Source organism: Eriocheir sinensis, chromosome 59 (genome assembly GCF_024679095.1).
Source record: "Eriocheir sinensis breed Jianghai 21 chromosome 59, ASM2467909v1, whole genome shotgun sequence".
Taxonomy (NCBI): domain Eukaryota; kingdom Metazoa; phylum Arthropoda; class Malacostraca; order Decapoda; family Varunidae; genus Eriocheir; species Eriocheir sinensis.
In genome coordinates this window covers 6,542,743-6,567,877 of record NC_066567.1, presented here as the reverse complement: position 1 = coordinate 6,567,877, position 25,135 = coordinate 6,542,743, and the positions used below count along the sequence as shown (strand labels likewise).

Genomic DNA, 25,135 nt, shown 5'->3' with positions numbered 1-25,135 from the left:
GCCAAAGGGAGAGAAAGATAGATTTAGAGTTCAATGTATGAAAAATAAATTTGTGTCCATATTGTGGCAGCGTTGAAAAAATATAATGTTATAAATATTCCAAAAGGGACATTGAAAGTAAACTGATAACATACAAAATACCTGACAAACAGAGAGAGAGAAGGATAGATTTAGGCACCAAAATACAAAGAATAAATTTGTTTCCATATAGTGACAGCATTGAAAAATATAATGTTCAAACTATTCCAAAAAGGGACATTGAAAGTAAATTGATAACAAACAAAATACCTGACAAAGAGAGACAGAGAGGGGGATTTAACATTTATAGTAAGAACAAATTTGTATTCATATCGACAGAAAAAAAAAAGTATTGTACCATAGCTTTAAAAATGAAGTCGAAAGCACATTGGCAACCGACGCAAAGAAATGGCCTGAGAGAGATACTGGAGATTTCGTAACAACAAGAATCAATTTACATTCGGCAGTACAAAATAACACGGTTGCTTTCTTAATATACCGAGATGCAATAATCATAACAGGTGCTAATTATGGCTTGGAAAACTAGTATTATTTAAGTTAACGGTGTACAGTCATCCTCAAATAGTACGGTTTTGGTTTTATGTGGATTTTCATAGAAGACTTTTTTAGGATTTTTAAATTTCCCGATAAGCAGGAAATTTTAAAATCCTAAAAAATCTTCTATGACAATCTGTGTAAAACCGAAACCGAACTATTGAAAACTGTACTATTTGAGGGATGACTGTAATGCATATGTCGTTTTCAAGACTTGATTCTCGTCTTCACTCATGACCGAGAGCAAAAAATGCGTCCCAATAAATACGAAAGATAAATACGCGTTGGGGTGCCAAGGTGTGCGTGTGTGAGAGGGGGAGGAGGGGGAGAGGGGGGAGTCTTCAGAAAAATATATTATCCTCTGTGGTGTATATACATGAAAAATTCCATGGCACAGGACACACACACACACACACACACACACACACACACACTACGAAACCAGCAATCACATTCAAATTTCCATATGTATAAAAATTGGAGGTACACGTGACTGGGAGTGTCAGGCAAAAGATATCCACTATGACATGACTGTTCGAGGCAAAATCTATCAAATCATCAACACGACTCCTTGAAAACTGTCCATATAAGAGAATAGGGAGAAGATATGCGTAATTGACCTCCCCACACACTATCCCTTTCCTTGAATCACACACTCAATCTAGTTACTTATGGCCCTGTCCCTTACGTAACCTTCCTATAGAACATCCTTTCCACTAAATCACATACTTAATCCACTTACTTATGGGCCTGTCCCTTACAAAACCTTCCGAAATACCATCCTTTCCACTAAATCACATACTCCACTTACTTATGGGTCTGTCCCTTATGTAACCTTCCTATATAACATCCTTTCCACTAAATCACATAACCCACTTACTTATGGCCCTGTCCCTCACAAAACCAACCTTCCGATACGCCATCATTTCTGCTAAATCACATAATCCACTTACTTATGGCCCTGTCCCTCACAAAACCAACCTTCCGATATGCCATCCTTTCTGCTAAATCACATAACCCACTTACTTATGACCCTGTCCCTTACAAAACCTTCCAATAGACCATCCTTTCCGCTAAATCACATACTTCATAGCACACGCAGTTTCAAGCCTTCAATACTTATCATAATATTGCCGGTGAGGTGAACACATTGCTTACACATTTTTAATTACCAAGACTTCAATTTGGAAAGGGATGCGGTCTCACTCCATACACACCTTAGACTAAAACCCCCTCCCCCCTCCCTCCCTTTCTTTCTACCCCCGAGAGAAAAATAAATATCTGCCTTAAGATTTGGGGAATGCAGAAGCCAACAGTCATTTCCGAGGAGCTATACGACTGGCGTGAGACGGAGACGGAACGCTGGGAAGGCACAGAAGATGCATCACAAACAGTCACGGAGAAGTTCGAAGCCCATATTTTCAAACATATCGGTACCTTGGTTAACCTGTTCAAAAAACCCCCTCGTAGAAGTTGCTGGGATATTCATGGACTGCTTTACGAGCCGAGATAGGTTTACAGTCTATATATCTTGAATGGGAAAACTATCCATGAAAACTGGGGTAATCTTCTATGGGGGCTTGGAAATTTTGAAAAGTTTCGTTTAGTCGGCGCAACATCTGCAGTCATATGCCGGAGAGAGACAGGAAGGGAAGGAATTATAGGAGAAGAGAACGGATCCCAGGAGACGGGACACAACCCCCGATTAATACCTGGTACTCATTCACTGCTGGGTGGACTGGGGCATAGGACATCGGAAAAGCCCCCAAAATTTTTCCACTCCAACCAGGAATCGAACCCGGGCTCTCTTGGTTCTGGGGGCTTGGAAAATAGGAGTAATGGGAACTATATATGTTGAATGGGAAAACTGTCCATGAAAATCCAGTTAATCTTCTTTGGGGGGCTTGAAAAATAAGAGTGATGGGGACCCGATACATTTAATGATATGGACCTCAAACCCTTATGTTCTTTTCTTTGTTCATGCTGGGAAGTATGGGCCAAAACACCTCACTCTTCCATAACAGTGTTCATGTAATTCTTTGTCAGGTCACTCAGACACACTTCAGGAATCAGCTTATCATAGTGACTCAGTGAACTCCTCTTCTTTTTGACGTCAAGAAATCTGGACCAACATTGCCAGATTGTCGTACTCAGCCTCCTATGTTTGACGATTTCCGACCCAAAAACTGCCTCCTTGACCCCAATAACTGCCTTTATATATAGTTACCGTTAAAATGGTTAATTATTGGTGTTTTTTTGGCAATAGCTATGGCTCAGAAGCCGGTAAATACGAGGCTCTGACTACGATAATCTGGCAACGGTGATATGGACCACTAACCTAACCTACATACACCCTAAACGAATATCTCCCTTAAGACTTAAAGGTACAAGGCTCGTATTCTCAGACGCTTTCAGCTCTCACAACAATCATTCCCCAAGGGCGCAAAGGAGGTTAGTTGGGTTCTCATGAGTGGTTTCACATCCATGGTGCAGAGGCCTTCTCACCAATGTTGCCAGATTGTCGTACTCAGCTGCTTATATTTCCCAAGTTTGCTTTGGCCGAGGCTCACACACCTGGGATATATGAGGCCTTCAGGAGTCAACAGAACACATGGTACAGGGGAGCGTGTATTCCTAAATATATTGTCACCCCAGTACATGCCTGTTTAAAAAGCCTCTCGTAGAAGTACCCAGGATATACATGGACTGTTCTGTGATGCTAGGGATAATTTTACCCGAGTTCTGGATCTTGAATGAGAAAATCACCCATGAAAGCCCGGTTAGTCTTCCCTGTGGCCTTGGGAAATACACCTGATTACCAAAATGTCGTATGAGTCTATAAACAATTAGCTGATTTGTCTTTTTTTATATTTCCCGACTTCCTACCCCAAAACTGTCGTCTGGGCTCCGATAACGAAACTCATTTATAGTTATCGTTAAAAGAGTTAGATCCTGATGTTTCTTGGCAATAGTTAGGCGTCAGAAACTGGTAAATACTATGTAATTTTCAAGGCATTTAGTTGGTTTTGTCGAGTTTTTTATATTCCTCTTTACGTCCAAGTTTGTAATATCGACATAACTCTGAAAATCAAACACTTCTGACTAAATCCACCACAAAAACGTAATTAAAAAAGCCAAACTAGTCACACAACTGTTAATGAATACAATACGACATTTGAATAATCAGGCGATAGTCGTGATGGGAGCCGATACATTTAATTAGGAATACTGAGCAGGGTAAAGAGGAGCACTGCAGCTGGCCAGGGACGAAGGACCGGGCGCAGCATGACACTGGGTGGGTGCTGGCAGTGACACGTGGTACAGGGGATGATGAGCTGGGCTGAGATAGTGTGCTTAAAGCTATTGTAATCATGACAGACTTTAGCGCCACCCTCGTACACAAACTGCCTATAAGTTATTTTTTGGTGATTTTCAGATTTTTGGTTCCATCAGTTGTTTGTTTGTGGTGCTCCTTGTTTTTGGTAGGGTTGCTTTTGTTGTTTTATAGAGAGTGTGTTTGTTCGAAAATTTCCCTTCTTAAATCTTCTGTCTATATAATATCATAAGCTGACTAAGTGGAAAACGACAGGTCATTTTTTTTCGATTTCCCCAAAAGCAGAAAAAAATTTACCAAGGCAGTTTATTTACGAAGGTGACGTTATGTTCCGCCCCAGCGACTCAAAAATAATACTCACACAGTGACTACGAAAGCATCACTCTCTTACCACAATACTCCTCCTACGACCTGCACCATTTTTTATCATCGCTGGGACGGGACACGGAACGAACACAATAAATAGGACCAGAAGGAAGCTCAAGTGGCGTCGCTGATCATGTAGTAGTAGTAGTAGTAGTAGTAGTAGTAGTTATAGTGGTAGTAGTATCTGGAATCAGCCGGCTACCACAAATAAGTTACAGGCTATCAACACGCGGGATATATTAACAGTAGTATGAGGTGGCAGTCACTCGCACTCGCCTCCATAACATAACTAGTGGAGAGTCGGAGTCATTCAGAGCTTCAAAAAACAATCACAAACTTCACAATTACATAAAAGATAAAAAAAACAACCAAAAAAATATATGGATTATACATGATTTCTTTAAGTAAAAACTGCAAGGCGGATACAGTAACATAATAACCTTTCAATGTACAGACTTATCACTGCAATACAATACTACAATGCATAAAAAGTGAATATTGGAACCAACACGCCTAAGTGCCCCATTCACCTTACCAGCGCAACTAAGCCACGCCCACAACACCCAGCATCCACCAATAGGATTACGCCTCCTCCAGCATCCACCAATCACATGCAGCCTGGTAAAGAAAGGGTGTGTGGCCTCCTTGTGGATTAGCCAATGATATAGTTACAGGAAAAGAGGAGGAGCTTATGGATAAGGCTTGTGGATTAGCCAATGATATGCAGTGAATAGGAAAAGGGGAGGGGCTAATGGAGCTTGCTTGTGGATTAGCCAATGATATGCAGTGAATAGGAAAAGGGGAGGGGCTTATGGGGCTTGCTTGTGGATTGGCCAATGATATGTAGTTATTAGGAAAAGGGGAGGGGCTTAAGGACGAGGCATGGCTTACCTAATGAGGGTGGGTAGTCTGGCTCAGAGGCGAAGGTAACGTGAAGAGAGTCAAGGTAACGCGCTAACCTTTCCCTCAGTCTGTCAAGAGGTGACTTCAAACTGGCCGGTCTCGTTGTGTTGGGTTTAAGGTCGCACCACGAGGAGGCAACACAGGGGGACTGGGGGGTGAAGAGGAGGGCAACTTGGCACATCTAATACACCTCTTTGCTGCGTGTCTCTCCACGGAAGAGGCGCACAGGGAAGAGCTGCAGTTAGAAGGGCCGAGTAGAGAACTAAACCCACCACTCTCAGCCACGTCACTTCATAAATGAGTAACGTAAAAGGGCTGATGATAGGAGAGGCCGGGTTAGGCATTAAATTTACCACTCTTTACTGTGTCACTTCATATGGGAGTCACATGGAGGAGCTGGCACTGAGGGGGCTGAATATAGGATTGAATACACCGCCCTTTGTAGCATCATTTCACAAAGGAGTAATGCTGTGGAGCTGGTGTTGGGGGGAGAGTGACACATGTAATACACCACTCTTTCCTGCATCACTTCATATGGGAGTTATGAGGCGGAGGTGGTGTTTAAGAGGTCGAACGGAGGATCAAAAATACTCATCGCCGGGATACACGAAAGACCGATGTATAAGTCAATCCATAATGAGAGAGAATAACAATATTTGGACTGCGAAAAAATGACGGTGAAAGGAAAAAGGAACACTCACTCACCTTACCTTACTGACTTCATGGGCGTTTGTTTGTGTGTGTGTGTGTGAGTGTGAGTGTTTATGCGAGCTATATACAGTGTGTCTATGCAGCGTTACCAAGGTAGGACATCGGACCTTGGCAGCAAACTGAGCCTATGAGGTCGGGTTCGAAGGGCGGATAGACTTGACTCACAGCTCCCTCAGTCTCTGCAGCAAGGCGTCGGAGTCATTCCCGTTCTCGCTCTGCTGGCTACCGAAGTTTCTATCCCTTGACTCTAGACCAGTGGGTAGACCTGGCCGGCGTGTACGAGGACGGGATGGGCGCGCTGGCATGTTCTCTATGTCGATTTCCTCACTCCTGTGCCGGGGACGAGACGATGGTTCAGATACGAAAATAATATATGGTTTGGCAATCATGCATAAGGATAGAGAGGCTGGTTCTGATGGTGATGCAATAAAAATAATGATGAAATAGTGATTGTGCTTAAAAGAAATACTGTTTTTTTGATGCACTGATTGTTTTTAAGGGTATTGCTAAAAATATAAGATAGAATAGAAGTAAATATATCATTTTTTGCCTTTTTGATGGTGATATAATAATAGTAATAGTGAAATAGTGATCATGCATAAAAGAAAGGCTGCTTTTTGATGCATTGATTGTTTTGAGTATTGCTAAAACATATAAGATAGAAAAGAAGGAAATGTATATTGTTTTTTGCTGGTGATATAATAATAATAATAATAATAATGAAATAGTGATCATGCATCCGAGACTGGTTTTGATGGTAAAGTACTGCTCAAATAACATAAGACAGTAAAAGAAGAAGAAATATTCAGAGGTAAAAGAAAGAGGAAGAGAAAGAGCAAGAAAGAAAAAAAACTGAGAAAAAACAACTTAAAAGAACAGATGGAAAAATGAGGTTAAGAAATAACTAAAGAAAGAAAAATGAGAAAAAAATGAGGAAAAGGAAATCAAGTAAAAAAAAAATCTGATAGTAAAACGAAGGACGGAGGAGAAAAAAAGGGGAAGAAAAAGGAGAAAAAAAAGCAAACAAAACAAAATAAAAAACATTAAGAAAGAAAAAAACAAGAAAAAAATTAGGAAAAAGGAAAAAAAAAATAATAATAATAATAAATCTGATAGGAAAACGAGAGAAGAAAAGGAGGACAAAAAAAGAAGAAAAAAGGAAATAAGACAAAAATAAAACCATAAAGAAAGAAATAAGAGAAAAAATGAGGAAAAACGAAAAAAAAAATGTAAAAAAAAATTGGATAGTGAAATGAAGGGAAAAAAAAGGGGGGTGGGGGAAAGAAATGGAAGGAAAAAGGAAAATAAAATAAAACTCAAGCCATCTCACTCACAGTTTCATCTCCTTCATGCTAGTGGGAGAAGGCGTTATTAGACCGGACCGAGAACGGCTGCGGTTCAACTGGGCCCGTCTCTCGGCTGTGTGGGGGAGGAGCCGAGCGGTGGCGGTGGAGGTGGTGATGGCGGCAGCGTGTAGGGGTGAGGGGGGCAGGGAGGTGCAGTGCAGGGGGTGGAGGAGGAACAGGAGGAGGAGGGGGAAAGGTAGGGAAGGGAAAATAAATCTTGGGTCAGAAAGGATTCATAATTTTTTTTTGTCCATCTAATCAATATTCTTAGATAGGATTCATAGTATTTTTTTTTGTCCATCTAATCAATATTCTTAGATAGGATTCATAGTATTTTTTTTGTCCATCTAATCAATATTCTTTAGATCTTTTTTCTCTTTTTTTTCTTAATTACTACGGTTCTCTTCCTAAAAGCAACTATGAAAGTCACTCTCTATAAACTGTTATTTTTACTTTTCCCAAGTATCGCGTATCTGCATAAATACTTGAGGCTGTACCAAACATATGTATATGTGTGGATATATATTTAATGTAGGTATATTCTTTGGTAATTCTTTTATTCTTTGGTAATTCTTTTATTCTTTGGTAATTCTTTTATTCTTTGGTAATTCTTATATTCTTTGGTAATTCTATTTTTTGTAATTCTTCTATTCTTCGGTAATTCTTCTATTCTTTAGTAATTCTTCTACTTTTTGGCAATTCTATTTTTTGGTGATTCTTCTATTCTTTGGTAATTCTTCTATTCTTTGGTAATTCTTCTATTCTTTGGTAATTCTTCTATTCTTTGGTAATTCTTCTATTCTTTGGTAAAATTCTTCTATTCTTTAGTAATTCAATAAACTCTTTTTACCACCCAGAGTGAGTTCATTTGTTGATTTGCAAGGAAGAACACAAATGCTCAAAACAAATTTATAGAAAACCATAAATTTCATAATATTCTACTCTCTCTGGTAATAAACTAAACTCATAATATCTAAACCCATCAGGAGTGCAACAGACTAACCTCCAAAACTCGCAAATCTAAAAATAATGTGAAAATAAACTAACCTAAAAATTCATAAACATAGAAGCATCATCATAAATCTTTGTAAATATGCATCAAAATCAAGTCAATATTGATTCTCTAGGAACTTGCAAAACTGAGGCATTGTTCCATTAAGGGGCAGATACCAAGACACAATGATTGCAAAGAATACTAAAGAACAAAACCATATATATAAAACTGAATGCCATAAACAAAAACATTAACATAGACACAATAGCTAAAAATACATAATAATAAGAATAAGGAGGATAAGTATAATGTGAGTAATACATTCAAGACACAATTAGGATTCAATGACATGATCCAATACCTTCCATTACTTTATACATGTGAAGTTAAGCATCGGATAAGTAGGTTTTAATTACTCTTGGAGCACAATAGGGTGGAATTAGGGATTATCCAAGTTTATACAATTAAAACTAAGGCTTGTAAGTATGTTTAATAATTTCTGGGAGGATATTAGGGTGGAAAAAAGGACATATTAACTTGACATAATTAAACTCAAGCCTCGTACGTAGATTAAATGACTTCTTAGAGGGATGGGGTGGAATTAGAGACCGATTAACTTGATATAATTAAAATCAAGCCTCATAAGGGGGTTAAAAATGACTTGTGAGAGGGAGGGGGTGTAATTAAGGAACCAATTACCTCTATACAATTAAGGTTAAGCCTCATAAGTAAGGGAGTAAAATGGGGCAGAATCAAAGGACCAATTAACTATATATTTAAAATCAAGCCTCACAGATATGTTAAAAATGACTTCTGAGAGGGAGGGGGTATAATTAAGGAACCAATTACCTCTATACAATTCAGGTTAAGCCTCATAAGTAAGGGAGTAAAATAGAGCAGAATCAAAGGACCAATTAACTATACAATTAAAATCAAGCCTCACAGATACGTTCAAAATTACTTCTGAGAGCGAAGGGGTGGAATTAAGGGAAAAATCAACCCCGTACAATTAAACTTACGCCTCAGACAAGAGAGCAAAATGGGGCACAATCAATTAAAGGACCAATTAACTATACAATAAGTAGGTTGAATGACTTCCAAGGGCATAATGGGGTGGAATTAAGGGACCAATTACCTTCATACAATTAAACTTAAGCCTCAGACAAGATAGCAAAATGGGACACAATCAATTAAAGGGCCAATTAACAATACAATAAGTAGGTTGCGTGACTTCCAAGGGTATAATGGGGTGGAATTAAGGGAAAAATCAACCCCCATACAATTAAACTTAAGCCTCAGACAAGAGAGCAAAATGGGGCACAATCAATTAAAGGGCCAATTAACAATACAATAAGTAGGTTGCGTGACTTCCAAGGGCATAATGGGGTAGAATTAAGTAATCAATTACCTCTATACAATCAAGGTTAAGCCTCATAAAGAAGCATAACAGGGTGGGCTTAATTATGGGATCAATTAATATATCACAGCATAGTCATTTGGGTGTAGGATATATATACAAGTGTGGGTGTAGTGGTGTTGATGGGGGGTGTCAGTGCGGCTTAGGGTATAGTGAAGAGAAGTATTTTGAACTATAAGAGAACTAATCTATTTTAAACTATATAGAATGAGAAGTATATAGCATAGATTAAGTGCAGGGAACCCTATATTTAACCCGGTAGCTGCGGGGATCATGTTTATTAAAGGTCCCTCTAAGCGAGAAAAATGAGAAAAAAATCACTCACGCAAACCATTTTATAATATATATATAAATGCATTTGTGATCAGTTTATGCATCATCTATTTTGGGGGGTTTATATCATGGCACGGATTTGTCCCGTCGCTGCTACACGGTTAAACTATATTGAACGAGAAGTATATAGCAAAGATTAAGTGCAGGGAACCCTATATTTAACAAACTAATGATGAGGTTATGATGGCTTAGGGAATACTGAAGAGAATCATTTTGAACTATAACAGAACCATACTATCTTATACCATATTGAAAGAGATCTATAGTGAAGTGACCGAGGGCTATATTATTTGACACACATTTGACATGGCTCGCATAGGAGTTGAGTTGTGGCTTTACCGTGTACCAGCAACAGGCCAAATTTTTGCCATGATATAAACCCCAAAAAATAGATGATGCATAAACTGATCACAAATGCGTTGATATATATTCTAAAATGGTTTGCGTGAGTGATGATTTTTTTCTCATTTTTCTCGCTTAGAGGGACATTTAAGAAACATGATCCCCGCAGCTACCGGGTTAAATATAGGGTTCCCTGCACTTAATTTATGCTATATACTTCTCTTTCAATCCTGTGGTAGTTTTTGACCACGGTGGGAGTTTGACAAGGCTTCTGTACCACAAACTCTAAAAAATATGAAATGCAGGGAACCCTATATTTAATAAACTACTTATGACGTGTTAAGTTAGGTTCTATCCATGTACAGAAAACCTCCGCATATCAAGGACCTGTATATATATGAAAAATGAAATAGTAATTGCTTCCCAGAAATACTAAACTGAGTAAGATGATGAGGGAGACTCTGATAAACCTTCCCTCAATGTACATAATCTATCACTAACTTTCCACATGAACAATATACTTTTTCTTCAATATTAGTCACTAGTTTGATATTGTCTTTTTAGTGAACCAAAACATAAATAAAAACCACAAAATAAAACAACATGAAGGTAAATTTAATACACTTTCAAAAGCCACCATTCCCATTAAGAGTGAAATAACTAAATAAAGAAGGAGGAAATAAAGTTAAAACAAGATAAACACAAACACACAGAAAAATTATATACCCCATTAACACACACACACACACACACACACAGGGAGAGGTGGGGGTGGATGGGCGTGAGGGTGTGAAGGCTAATAAACATCAGGTCGTCTTTAGCCCTCTGGTGGTCAAAATAATGTGCTTAAAGTTCGTGTGGTGTGGCAAACCATTGTGTCGTATATACAGTGCGTGGCGTTTATTGTGTGTTAGTCCTGAGCGTGTTTGTTTACCTCGTGTAACAGATGGGATGGACAAGCAGGACTGTCTTATAACATGTAATACTCCCCTTTTGCTTGAATTTGCTCTTTTGTATAAACCTCAAAACTCTCGGTAACAATACGAATAAGAATAAGAATCTAGAAAATAAAGCTATACTTCCCTTTAGCTATATATTTCTCTCTCTTTCCATAATGATAAAAAACACATCTTCCATAATGCATCATCTGGTCAGCACATTCCAATCCAAAGGGGAAAGAATTACACTGAGCATCTCTTCAACTTGCCCTGGTCTAGTTTTGGCTCCTTATGTCCATCCCATACAGAGACTAAGGAACTATTTATGAGTGGGAGTTTTTTCTATATACCAGTGGGTCATATGAGTGCTGGAGACAAATGGAACTACTTGTATTAGTATGTGAGGTGAGTCAATGGTTGAGTAATGGGCTGGTAATGGATAGCGGCAGGCTGTACATCATATACATTAGTCCATACCACTACATGAGGCCACCACTGAGCAAGGCAGTGTTACAACTACCACAAGTTACGTCAGAAACTATGCATCAACAGTACAAAAACAGAGACAGGACAAGAATCAACGACAACCAGAGATTAATTCTACGACAAAAGCGCGACTACAGGACAGACAGGACACAAAAAGCGGAAACGTACACAAAATAAGAAGCTACGGATTAAATAAACATAACCGGCGCCATGGAAGCATCTGTGAGGGGGGCGCGAGGGGGGGTGTGGAGCGGAGCGTAATGGAGTGAGGTGTGAGGCAAGGGGTGATGAGAAAGGGGACAGCAAGGTACAGGACACATGAAGGGAGACTGTCTTACCCACAATGGACAAGCTGGCTCCTCCCTGTTGGGCAATAGAGCAGGAAATAAGATCAAGCAAGGTGGTGGTGGGTCCCTAGATCAGGATGGCCATAAATCACAGTCAAAGAAAGCTGCCTCACTAAAGGGTACACTCGCCTATTTCTGCTGTCACTGAGCTATCCTAACCAGCACTTACGGAAGGGAAATTGGAGCATTCTAAAATCACAAGCCATAAGCACTATAATGAGGAAAATATTGATTGTGATAGTAACAGGTTCCAATCAAGTGACTGGCATAGAAAACATCAACTAAAAGGAATCAAAGAATAAGTTTAATCAATGAAGGAACTGAAGGGTCTATTTTGGCTAGCATAGAAATCAACCACAGAACGGCATGGGGATCAAGGAATAAGGAATGTTTTGGTCTTTTTTTAATCAGCAGAGGAACTTCAGCATGTAAGAAATGAGCGATCCAGAGGAAGGTTGAATTTTACTACAAAAATGATAGTTTACCGCTGTTGTGTGGTCATACTGCCAGTGCAACAACATCAATGGGTGGCATCAACTCTTTATTTTTATGCTGATATTGTTAATTATTTTACTGATAAATAAACAGTGATTCTGGTCTCTCAGTTTCAAAAGGCATTACACCACCTTTTTTTATTATACAGGAAAGGAGGCAGCTCAAGGGTGGGAAAAAAAAAAAAAGCCCACTAACGCTGCTCCTCCAAATAGTGTATGTACTAAAAATAAAGTTATAGAACCAAGAGGCCAGAATCATATAGAGAGGCATCTTGCTACGTCCTTCCTGAAAGTGAAGTTCCTCTGTGTCTCTCATCAAACACTAAAGCTGGAGTCTGTCTATCCAAGGTGAAGCTAAATGAAGCATAAAAACAGAATCTAGAAGGGACACATACAGGAGCTGGAAAACAAATGGAGGTTAGGGCACAGTACTTGATGCATGAAACACAACATCTCGGAAACACAGCAACACACTCAAGAATCATTCCATTTCTAAGCTACAATCTATCACTGCTAAGGATCAAAACAAGGTAAAACAGAATCTAGAAGAAACATACTAAAAATAGGCTGGAAATTATGAGGTTAAGGAACATTCTTGCATACATAAACACTAATATATCAGAAAACAAAGCATGTAAGGAATTATTATCATTGTCATTTACTTGCCTAACCTAACCTAACCTAACCTAACCTAAAATTAACCTAACCTAACCTAAAATTAACCTAACCTAACCTAACCTAACCTAGCCCACAGCCCAAAACAAGTCTAGCCTTTCCTATAGTCTGACTCAGCTATGAGGTCCGTTCGGTTGGGCCTGTATTGTGTATTTTCTCTCCGCAGCGATGCCAAACCTACCCTTGAAGGTGTAAATATATATTCTCTACAAGCCTTTTCTTCTAAAAATACTCATTCACATAGCAAATAAGTTCTTTCTCTTGACTGTAGAGCACCTAAGAGCAAGTTGGAGTAGGTGTCATTGTGGGTGGAGGTGAGGAAGGAGGTTACTGGTGTCCTTGACCATTGTCCACTATCAACGTTGGAGAGCAAGGTTGTCATGTGTTACGGAATTTATACAGTTCAATGCCTAAAACAATTGCCTATACAGTTCATTACCCTAAAACATGACATATTCATACCACAATATAGCCTTATTTAATATATACAAAATATTCAATGTTATTTCTAATAGTAAACAGCTGACAATTTTTTTTTTTTTACAGGAAAGGAAGCAGCTCAAGGGCAGCAACAACAACAACAAAAAAGTGAAGAAAAAAGTCTGCTTATTACTGCTCCTAAAAATGATAAAAGTAGAGTTCCTCGTGTCCATTCCATACTGAGACAAGGGAACTATTTACGAGTGGGAGGTTTTCTATATGCCAGTGGGTCATACGAGTACTGAAGACAAAGTGATGGGGAGAGATGCAGGCCCCATCCAAACAGACTTCACATTTGCGTCAGACTATACTCTTCCCTACCCTGACCTGACCTAACCTAACCCACGACCCCAAGCAAGACGAGTACTCACCTGTCGTCTTCCCCGGCCGTCTCCGTCTACCAGCGCCCATCACGTCAAAGGCCTGGCCCGTGTTGATGAGCTGCACAAGTTGATCCATGACCTCCGTGTTGCTCTGGTCGTTGGTGACGTCATGTAGCGCCCTCTGTCTGGTGTCCCTCTCGGCCTTCTCGGCTTTCTCCCTCTCCGCCCTCTCCCTCGCCTCCATGTCCCTCCTTCGCTTGTCCTCCTGCTTCATGATCTGCTCCTTCGCTCTCTGTGGCCGAATGACGTTGTTGTTGTTGATGGTCTCAGAAAGGGTGCTCTCTCTCTCTCTCTCTCTCTCTCTCTCTCTCTCTCTCTCTCTCTCTCTCTCTCTCTCTCTCATTTGTCTTCTTTCATACATTTTATATTTTTCTTATCTTTACACTTTAAGACATATCAATTTTTATACTTTAACTTTTACTCTAATGATAATAATAAAAATAAGAAGAAAAAGAAGAAGTAAGGGAAGAGAGGAAGAAAAAGAAAATGAAAACAAAACTGAAAAAGAAAAAGCAGAAAAAGAGGAGGATGAAAAAGAAAATGAATCCGAAAAACTTAGAAAAAAGAAAAATGACAAAAAATAAATAAATAAATAAATAAATAAATAAATAAATAAATAAAATAAATCAACGATAAGCCCATCCCTCTGCACCTTATAGCAGACAATAAACTCGTTGATGTCCCTGAAGAACTCCTCCTGCGAATACTTGTTGACGTCGAAGGTGAAGAGCTCGGCCACAAACTCATACTTCTTCTGCATCATGTCGAACTCCATCTCCAGGAGCTCAATGTTCTTCTCGGCATCTTGGTGGAAGGACTCGAACTTCTCCTGGAACCTGTTGAAATATGGTGTTGGATTCTGTTAAAGAGGATTGGGTTGTGTGGTAATGGTGTTGGATTATGTTAAAGAGGATTGGGTTGTGAGGAGATGGTGTTGGATTCTGTTAAGTAGCATTGGGTTGTTTTAAGCAGGAGTGGATTGTACAGAGATGGTGCTGGTTTGTGTGGAGTGAGATTGGACTGTTTTAAGTAGGATTGGATTGTGTTAAGGGCTCTTGGATTGTGTTTTAAGCAGGCCTGGACTGTGTTGTGTTATACTGTCTTGTGCTGAATTGAGTTGACTTTAAGAAACAAAAGGAAGTTACGAAAAAAAATAAAAAAAATAATGTTGTACAGAAATCAAAAGTGCACACGCAAACACATACTCAGTAAAACACACAAACATACATACACACTTTGACCAGTTACACACACACACACACACACACACAAGAAACATTCATGATTTTAAGGAAAAGTTGGATATGAGAGGATATGGAGACGGGACAGCGCGGGTGTAGCTCTTTTCCTGTATGTCACAACTAGGTAAATACACACACACATACACACACACCTGTCCTCTGGGTCCTGTTTGTTATGCCGCTGGAGGTCGTTGCCGATGTTTTTGATCTCCTTCTTCATCTTGGCAATGTTGGCCTTCACCGCATCCACGTTCACCCTCTCGGCATTGGGAAAGTGGATGAGTCCATCCTCGAAGTCTGAGTTCTCCGCCTCCTCCCTCATGAGAGTCTCGGCAAGGTAGTGGAGGAGAGTGTTGCCGTCGCTGCTCTTCGTGTTGGAGAGTTTCGGCAGGAAGCTGATGTCGAAGCCCACGGTGTCGGCGTTTCTCGACCCAGCATTGAGGACATTGCCAAACTCTAGGATGTAGGAGAGGACACGCTCGAACTTCTTTGAGTTGACGAGCTCGTCGAGAGCGGCCTTGGTGTTGACGATGTCAAGGCGCGTCTCCTTGACCAGCGACGGGTACTCGGTCTTGAAGGCCATGTTCTTGAGCAGTGGGACGAGCTTCTTGATGCGACCAATGCGGTGGAGGAACAGCTCGCCCTCAGCCAGGTCCTCTTCGGCATCCTCCAGCCCTACCACCTTGTTGATGACATCGTGGTCCGGCAACGCAGCGATGAGTGTCAGCAGCGTGGAGGAGTCCGTGTTGCCCTCGGAGTCGGTGCAGAGAATGGACTCGTCGCACTGCAGGATGGCGCGGCGAATGTCGTCCAGGCTCATGTGCTTGAACTGGCCGCGCAGGGCAATGGACAGGTTCTGGTTGGTCTTCTGGTCCAGGATGCGCAGCTCCTTGTCCTTCTTGGCCGGTCGGTCCGCCTGCTCGGCTTCTTTCCGCCGCACCTGCTTGACAGCAAACTGCTCGCTCAGCTCCTGCAGCACCTCCTTGCGCACCGACACATCCTTCTTGTTGAGCTTCACCCACAGACTGTTCTCGCTCATGCGTGTGGGCACCAGCTTGCTCCACTGCAGCCGCTTGGTCTGCGCCGGCGGCTTGAGCGTCTTCTTGAGCGTCATGCCGTAGGGCAGCACGTTGGGCGCTGGGGCGCGCGGGGCACCAGGGAAGCCCATGCCTGGGGGCGGGGGTGGCCCCCCCATGCCTGGTGGGGGAGGGGGAGGGGGTCCACCCATGCCTGGGGGTGGTGGTGGGGGAGGAGGGCCACCCATGCCAGGCATGGGAGGGGGTGGTGGGGGTCCTCCCATGCCAGGCATGGGAGGTGGTGGTGGGGGGCCTCCCATGCCTGGGGGTGGAGGTGGTGGTGGGGGGCCACCCATGCCAGGAGGCGGGGGTGGAGGTGGGGGTGCCCCAGAGCCTGGCGGGGGGGGTGGGGGTGGCACAATCTTCTGCTCCAGGCCGGGCACCACGGGCAGGCCGCCCTTCTTGATGGGCTCGCCACCGCTGCGCAGGACCTCCTCCAGCTGGGACTTGGCCAGGGACAGCTCGGCCTCCAGCTTCTGGTTCTTGGTGAGGGCGTCCTCCAGCTGGGCCTGGTACTCGGAGGTCACCTTCTCGTTCTTGGTGCGTGTCTCCTCCTTGAACTGGTCCAGCAGCTGGTCCACCTTGATCTCGAAGCGCTTAGTGGCCCGGAAGTCTGGGTCGCAGCCGTTGCGGTGCAGCACGATCTGCGAGATGCACTCCTCGATGAGCTTGTAGTAGGCGGAGCGGGTGTTCTCGTCATCGCGGATGAAGGCCAGGTGCTGCAGGATGGACAGCAGCGGGGTCTCACACTGGGAGTCCTGGACCTGGCTCTTGAGGACTTCGTAGCAGCGGTTGAGGTCATCCATCTCGTCCACGTGCACCATGAAGCGGTCCTGCCAGTCCTCGAAGTCTTCCATCCGGGATTTGTGGAATACCTCCAGCTGCTTCTTGATGTCCTCATGCTCCACACTCTCCAGGATCTCCAGCAGGTCGTGCAGGCCCGTACGCATGAACTCGTTGCGCAGGTGCAGCCGGAAGTCCAGGTTATCATCGGGCACAAAGTTTATGATGGCATTGACCATGGAGAGGCAGTTGAGGCGCAGCAGGTCGTTGTCCTGCATGCCCAGGCCCATGATGATGGGGGTGAAGCGCTCCTGCTTCTTCAACTCCCCCACGATGGTGATGGCATCCAGCACCTCGCGGTGGCCGTCCAAGCCGTCCTGCTGCCACAGCGGGTGGCTGAAACTGCTCATGAGGCGCAGCACATCCAGCATGATGGCAGGCTTGCCAGGGTTCAGACTCTGGGCCAGCAGCATGAAGCCCTCGGGCTGCTGGAAGAACGCCTTGATGCCGGCGATGTTGTTGCAGATCACCCTCAGACACTTGATGGCCTCCCCCTGGATCACATCCCACTGGCGGTTGTTGCTGCTGCTGCAAGGCAACACACACAGGTGAGTCAGCCGCCACACCACCCACAGCCACAACAAACTATTCCTTCTTTCTCTCAAGTGTTCTCTTTTGTTTTTGTACCCACTCTTTCCTTCACGTAGTATTCTCTCTTTATCAAGTGTAGTAAGAATAACAAGCAAGCATTATAAGGGTCTCCCATCATAACTCTCACCTAAGAGCTGGAATACACAAAGCCACTCACCTTCTGAGTTAACTAGGCAATGAAGAAATCAGAATCAAAAGGAAAGAGAGAAAGAAAAATGTGATTAATGTTCAGAAATGTATATTGACAGATACAAAGAAATAACGAGAGAAAGAAAACTAGCCTGAACCCTGTGAGACTTGTGGTTCATTGAGATACAAAACAGAGAAAGAATCCTAAACTAAAACTTGTACTACTTGTGCTTTGGTCTTGGTGAATGCAATAAATGAATGTTAAGAAATGCACAGAAACAAGCGCTGGGGAAAAGTAACATAGTAAAATAAATGTTGCATGTGTTGAATGAGATAAAAACACAATACAAAAGAACAACTTACATACTTTACTAGAAAAAAAAGTAATAATTTCCTCTATGCAGTCTTTCGAATCTGCATTTTTTTTTACGTTATCTTAGAAACACAAAATGAAAAATGCTTCCCTGTGTTGAAAGACTGAAAACATACCAAATATCTAACTTCTCTAGAGGGAATAAAAAGAAAGGAAAAGAACCCAAACCAACACAACAGAATACATTTAAACTGACCTGACCTCAACTGACCTGACCCAACTTAACCCTCTCTCTCTCTCTCTCTCTCTCTCTCTCTCTCTCTCTCTCTCTCTCTCTCTCTCTCTCTCTCTCTCTCTCTCTCTCTCTCAAATATTTTTTTAATTTCATTCCCTCTCCCTTTAGTATTCCTTCTTTATCTCAAGTATTTTCTCTTTTTAACCCTTATTTATCTCAAGTATGTATATATCCCCTCATTCTTACTTTACCTAACCTAACTTGACCCAACTAACAAACTAACGCAACCAAACCTAAACTAACATGACCTAACCTACTTCAACCTAACCTAACCTTACCTAACTTAACCTAATGTGGCCTAACCTAACCTGACCTAACTTAACCTAATGTAGCCTAACCTAACCTGACCCCGTACTTTCTGTAGCAGTCGTTGAGGATGTTCAGCAGGACCTTGAGGCCACCGTTTTGGGCAAACTCCTGCAGCCACTGGATCTTGTTGCTGCGGAGGGTAACCTGTAGGGTCTCCAGCGTCTTAACGATCGCCTTGGGACTCAGGTCATCAAATCGCCTCAGGTACTCAATGAATTCCTTTGGCGAGTCTAGCTTGTGGTGGGCCTGGGTCTGAGCCACCTGGTGAGGGGCAGAGGGAGCAGAGTAAAAGGTGAGGTGAGGGCTTACACACACGCCCACATCTGGTAAGCTTTCATAGAGGTTGTGTTATAGTCAAACCATTTCAAATACTCTGTGAAGAAAGTGGAAGATGGTATTGGTGATGAAGAAGTGAAGATAGGTAGGTGGTGGTGAAGAGGGAAAGAGAAAGAGAAATACTAAGGGCCGCTTTCACAGTCACTTTGTTTGTTTTGATCGTTACCAATGGCGGTGATCGACGCTATAGTTTTCCACGTGAAACTGGCCCATGGGGTAGTGGCGGCTGCAGAGGAAGCGAGAGGTGTTGAGAGTGTGTGGAAAGGTGTGGGGCTAGGCTAACCCCGCAGCTGCCACTACCCCATCGACCAGTTTTACATGGAAATACTGTAGCGGCGACTGGCACCATTGGTAACGATCAAAACAAACAAAATGACTGTGAAAGCGGCCCTAAGACAACAGCTAAAAAATCAGAAGGTAGTTTGACAAGATTTCTGCTGCACCATGAACGTGGAAAAACACTCATGAGAACGTGAGTGCCGGAGTATGATTTTTTTTTGTGTTCCGCACCTTATAGTTGTTCTCTAACATGATCCGCATCTTGTCGACGGAGGTTTTCATCATCACAGATTCATTGTCGATGTTCATGTCCTTCATCATGCTCTGGAACTTTTCCCGTACCTGAAAATGAGAGAGAGAGAGAACGTCAGACCACCACCAATGTCCCTCAGTGTTATATGTTTCAATGGTGATAATAATGATGTAGTAACTTGATGCATAAACAGATGATGATTGTAAAATGATGTAGCAATTTGAGGCATAAAAAGATGATGATGGTACAATAATATAGCAATTTGAGGCATAAAAAGATGATGATGGTAAAATGATGTAGTAATTTGAGGTATAAAAAGATGATGATGGTACAATAATGTAGTAATTTGAGGCATAAAAAGATGATGATGGTAAAATGATGTAGTAATTTGAGGTATAAAAAGATGACAATAGTATGAATGGCCAAAAGAGGAATGCAACTTTGGTTTTAACATCTACATGAAACTTCCATCTGCTATGAGAAAAGGAGATCAGAAAACCAGGTATAAACAGACCCAGACAGATCATAGAGCAAAAGTAATTAAAAAAATGAAGATCGTAAGGACAAAATATCAAACCAAGTATAATCATAAAAATATCACAAACTGAACTATAAACAATCATACCTTACTTCCTACTCTTTCCTCTTCCATACTTATTATTTTACTTTCCATCTTTCCCTTTCTTTAAGCTTTCCTTCTCTTTTTTTCCCCTTCCTTCCTTTCTCGTTTCCGCCATATCTTCCTTTCTCTCCCTTCCCCTTTCCTATATCAGTCAGGTAAAAACAGCACAGGTGAGTCGTTACCTCCTCATCGCAGAGGTTGTCGAGGTGGTACTGGTCCTCCTCCACCTCATTTAAGTCTAAGTCGGAGTTGGGTCGCGGCAGGTTCCCGATGCGCTCCTTATTGGGCACCTTCTTCTTGGAGGTGCCCGTGAGCATCTTGTCCATCTTGTTGAGCTGTGGAGAGTGCCGAGGAAGGGTGAGTGGTGGTGGTGGTGGTGGAGGGTGAGTGGTAAGTGGAGGTGGTGGTGAGGGAATAGGAAAAGTTATACATTCTTTTTATTTTCTTTCTTTCTTTATATATTTATTTATTTATTTATTTTTTTTTACTGCAAAGGGGGAACAAAAAAGCCTGCCAGATGCCGCACCGTATTTTCAAACATTGCATAGCTTACACACACACACACACACACACACACACACATAGGTAGATGGTGACGATGGAGAAGGTGGAGAAAGAAAGACGATAGATGACAAGGGAGAAAAAGATAGTTGGTGGTGGCGGTGATGAGAAGGCGAAGGATGGTGATGTGATAGTGATGTGGTGATGGTCATGATGGTTAAGTGAAGAATGTGAAAGATGGTATTGGTGATGAAGAGAGTGAAGATAGGTAGGTGGTGGTAAATAGGGAGAAAGTGAAGAACAGTGGTGGTGATGGGATAGGATGTGCAGATAGGTAGTGGTGGTGGTGGTGATGATGGTGATGTAGAAAGCAAAAGGTGATGAGTATACAGTGACATCAGGGCAGTGGTGATGGTAAGGGTGGTGAAGATTCATAACTAAATATTTGCACTCTTCCAACTACTACTACTACTACTACTACAACTACTACTGTTGCTACTACTACTACTGATGATAAAGAACACTCACAAAGCTATGCGACTTGGACTTGTCATTTCTGGAGGACATGGTGGCGGCCGGAGGGACATGAAAGAGAGTCAGAAGGGCGCGCTGGTGGTGGCGGTGGTGATGGTGGTGGTGGTGTTACTGCGACAACCACTTGAAGTCAGGCTGTTATTAAGGGGTAAAAAGATCTCTTGTTAACCATAATGAGATGGAAAGGTGTGAAATTAATAATAATAATGATAATAATAATAATAAGAAGAAAAAGAAGAAGACAAAGAAGATGAAACATGAAATAAAGTAAAAGAGTAAGATAAAATATAACTTCAATAAATTCAGCACTTGAAATAATGACAGTAATAATAATAATAATAATAACTAATAATAACAGTAATAATAACAACAATCACTAAGGGAATGTGTGTGTCCTGCTTAGTCCTGCTGTGTGAGGGGAGCACTGACACATATTTCTGCTTATGTACATACAGGGGGAGGGAGGGAGGAGGGGAGAAGGGGGGAGAACACCTACACATGGGGTTGGGGTTAGGAAGGGGGTGAGGGAGGGGGGAGAAGGAAGTGGGAGAGAAAGAACACCTGTGGATGGTAGGCAACAGGTGTGCAAGTGTGTATGTGTGAGAGTGGGTGTTTGCATACTCATCATCATCACCATCATCATCATCATCATCATCATCAGCTGTTGCTAGTTCACTGCATGATTGCATGACCTACTAGGCTAGCCCTTGATGCAATTTATTCCTGTTAATCTTCAGACCCTACTCCCTCTACCAGGTCCTTAGGTCACCCTGTCACCCTTACACACACACCCATGACCTTCCCTTCCCTCCCTGCCTAAACCTGGTAAATATTTCCTCTTTGGCCACTTTCTATTTTTGGTGTTTTTTCTTCCATTTGCTTGTTTTAATGTTTTGAGGCCCCAGTTGTTGTACAAATGCATACTAACCATTGTATGACCATGGCAGTTGGGTTGAGATTGGTATTACTGACACATCATTATTTAATTTCTTTCCTACTTAACCAACTGTTCTGTTGATGTATATATTTTTTACTGGCCTACAAACCTTCCAGGAAACCACAGGAGAAAGTGTAGAGATCAAAACAAGTATGAATACAGCCATGAAGTATATGTGCTGACCTGTGCAGCCAGGGGTGGCAGAGTAACCCATAGTGTCCTGTCACCTGGGGAAGCCAAACCCTGTGGCTCACCACAGATAAAACACAAAAGGAGTGTTCACACTCCAACAGGGGGCTTTGACCCCCTCGACCCCCTAACTAAGGATCACCAGAATACAGGTAAATACATTCGTGACCTCCTAACAGGGGTCTGGGGCTCCGCGCTCCTTGACCCCCTCAGTGTTTGCACATTTCATCGCATCAGGCACTGGGCACACTGAGGTCATTATTCACCTGCACAACAAGCGAGGCTCAGAACACACACACACACTATGAATGGAAGAAAAAACACCAATAAGTACTAGGGAGCGGCAGCCAGGGAAGTAATGTCCCAAGCCTTTCACCCCGCCGTCACATTTTATCCCTTCACACGGGAACCCCCCGGGGGACGCGCCCCACACCTCCCCCTGGCCAAGGTCAGGTGGTGTTACCCTCGGGGCGGCGGCCTGACCCGTGGGGGGCGGGGAGTGTGGCGCCAGGGAGTGCCACGGAAAGGGGCTCGAAAAAGGCCTGGCGGGGAGGGCCGCGCCGGGGCCTTACCGTGTGCCCCCGGCGCGGCGGCGGGCACTGGGGGGGCGGCGGGCACCTTGGGCAGGGCGGTGGGCGGCGGGGCGGGGGCGGGGGCCGCGGCGGGGCTGGCAGGAGGCGAGTTATCTCAGCGACGTCTCTCCCGCGGGCGCCATCTTCTTTTTTACACACCCAAAACACGACAACTGACAGTAAATAAAGACTCACATTCACCCCTTCCTAGTTTTCTTCATTAAAATCGCATCCTCATAAAATCGAGGATATTTTTTAATATATAATTCGTGGTAAGTGAGTGAAAATATGAATTAGGTTTGTATTTCGGGATCTCTATTTTGAAGCTGGGTATGGTTATAAAGCACTATTTAGTTGGTTTATTCTCCTTATATTAATCTTAAAAATATATATGAATGAATAGTATTGAGATTTTATGGTGGTTTGAAGAAAATACCCGTTGTGTGATATATTAGAGTTGTCATTTTAAAGGATTTTATGGTCATAGGTAGCATAGAAGACGTAGAATATTCACTATAACATTTTTCTATCTATTAAATATGCATAAAAATGGAAAAGGAAGGAGTTATTAGGGTAGAAAAAGACTATAGCATATTTATACAGCTGATCAGGCAATGCACAGTGACTATATAATCTCTGGCGCATGTGACAGTTTCAGCAGGTTTCAGAAGTCACAAATAAACCCTCCACAAAGCGTTATATATATCATCATCATCATCCTCTGAGGGCCCATGACGTCATCCCTGTATATACTCATCTTCTTGGCGGCCTTTTGTTTACTTTAGTCTGGCCTTGAAGATGCCCACGAGGGGGTTGCCAGGCACAGATAATATATAAGGAGAAATAAATGATGTGCCTTTACTTTCCTTCCATACACTTCTTTTAATGTTCCTTTCTTCCCGGGTTTTTTTTTTCTCTTCCTTCAACTTTTAATTCTTCTCTTTGTTTCGCCTTTCCCTTTTCCATATTTGCCTTCCTTTCCTTCGTTTTCATTCACTCCTCGATCTTCTTTTCCTTCCTTCCTTCCCTTTTTTTCTCTTCCTTCTCTTTGTTTCGCCTTTCCCTCTTCCATTTGCCTTCCTTTCCTTCGTTTTCATTCACTCCTCTTCTTTTCCTTCCTCCCTTCCTTTTTTTCTCTTCCTTCTCTTTGTTTCACCTTTTTTTCCCTTTCCTTCCTTTCCCTCTTTATTCCTCTTCCTTTCCTTCATTTTCATCCACTCCTCTAATACTTTCCTTCCTTTCCTTAATTTTTCTCTTCCTCCATTTTTCTCCTCTTTGTTTCGCTCCTTTCCCCTTTCCATATTTGCCTTTTATACCTTCCTTTCCCTCTTTATTCCTCTTCCTTTCCTTCATTTTCATTCACTCCTCTTATACTTTCCTTCCTTTACTTATTTACTTCCTTTAATTTCTTTCTTCCTCTTTTAATTTCCTCTTCCTTTCTTTTCATTCGTCTTCTCGCTTTCTTTCCTCTTTTTTCCTCTTCATCTTTCTTCTTTTTGTTTTGCCTCTATTTATTTCCTCTTCCTTTTCTTGCTTCTATATTTTTCATCTTCCTTTCCTTCGTTCACATTTATTACTGCATTCTCTTCCATTCTTCCCTTTCTTTTATAGTTTTCCTTCATTTGATCTCTTCCCTTCCTCTCTCGTTTCTTTTCGCCAAGTCTTCCTTCCTTCCTTCCTTTATCCTTTACTCTATACTCATTTACCCTTTCTTTATTTCTCGTTCCTTCATTCCCCTTTCCTTCTTGTCCCTCCTTCCTTTCTTTTTCATTTTTCCCTTTCTATATTACTTGTTTTTCCCCTTCAATATCTCTTTCCTTTCCTTCTTCTTTTCCATATTCCTTTACCTTCCATTCCTATCTTCCTTTCTTTTTGCTTCCCCTATCTATCTCCCTCTTTATTTCCCCTTGTCTTTTCCTTCTTTTCCCTTCTATAATAATTATCTTACTCCTGCCTATCCTTCCTACCTCCTTTCCTATTTAATACCCTTCCT

General features: G+C 42.1%; 1 protein-coding gene and 1 long non-coding RNA gene across 7 annotated transcripts; both read right to left on the bottom strand.

Moving 5' to 3' along the window:
* Positions 1 to 4,646: 4,646 nt before the first annotated feature.
* On the bottom strand, positions 4,647 to 23,295 carry LOC126985460 (protein diaphanous-like). Of its 6 annotated transcripts, XM_050840401.1 has the most exons (11): positions 23,189 to 23,295; positions 21,439 to 21,579; positions 20,592 to 20,744; positions 19,766 to 19,876; positions 18,966 to 19,180; positions 15,516 to 17,810; positions 14,775 to 14,958; positions 14,111 to 14,354; positions 12,082 to 12,106; positions 7,222 to 7,306; positions 6,069 to 6,217 (listed from the first exon to the last, which is right to left on the bottom strand). In XM_050840401.1, the coding sequence occupies exons 2-10, from the start codon at positions 21,475 to 21,477 to the stop codon at positions 7,240 to 7,242; spliced, it is 3,333 nt and encodes a 1,110-aa protein (XP_050696358.1). In that variant the 5' UTR covers positions 21,478 to 21,579; positions 23,189 to 23,295; the 3' UTR covers positions 6,069 to 6,217; positions 7,222 to 7,239. The 6 variants fall into 6 exon arrangements, with proteins under 6 accessions (XP_050696353.1, XP_050696357.1, XP_050696354.1 ...); XM_050840396.1 differs by lacking the exon at positions 12,082 to 12,106 and having other exon boundaries at positions 4,647 to 6,217; XM_050840400.1 differs by lacking the exon at positions 12,082 to 12,106 and having other exon boundaries at positions 4,647 to 6,217; positions 15,516 to 17,807.
* Positions 7,891 to 12,074, bottom strand: LOC126985462 (uncharacterized). The gene is made up of 2 exons (XR_007738729.1): positions 9,636 to 12,074; positions 7,891 to 9,362 (listed from the first exon to the last, which is right to left on the bottom strand). It is a non-coding gene; the product is annotated as an uncharacterized LOC126985462 (long non-coding RNA).
* Positions 23,296 to 25,135: the final 1,840 nt, after the last annotated feature.

What these genes read in the sequence shown, in the direction of transcription:
- LOC126985460 (XM_050840396.1), bottom strand. Translation starts at nt 21,477, where the DNA reads ATGTCCTCCAGAAATGACAAGTCCAAGTCGCATAGCTTT. An exon ending in AGTCCAAGTCGCATAGCTTT is followed by an intron (nt 20,745 to 21,438) that starts GTGAGTGTTCTT and finishes CACTCTCCACAG; the next exon opens with CTCAACAAGATGGACAAGAT. An exon ending in TGTTAGAGAACAACTATAAG is followed by an intron (nt 19,181 to 19,765) that starts GTGCGGAACACA and finishes GCCCCTCACCAG; the next exon opens with GTGGCTCAGACCCAGGCCCA.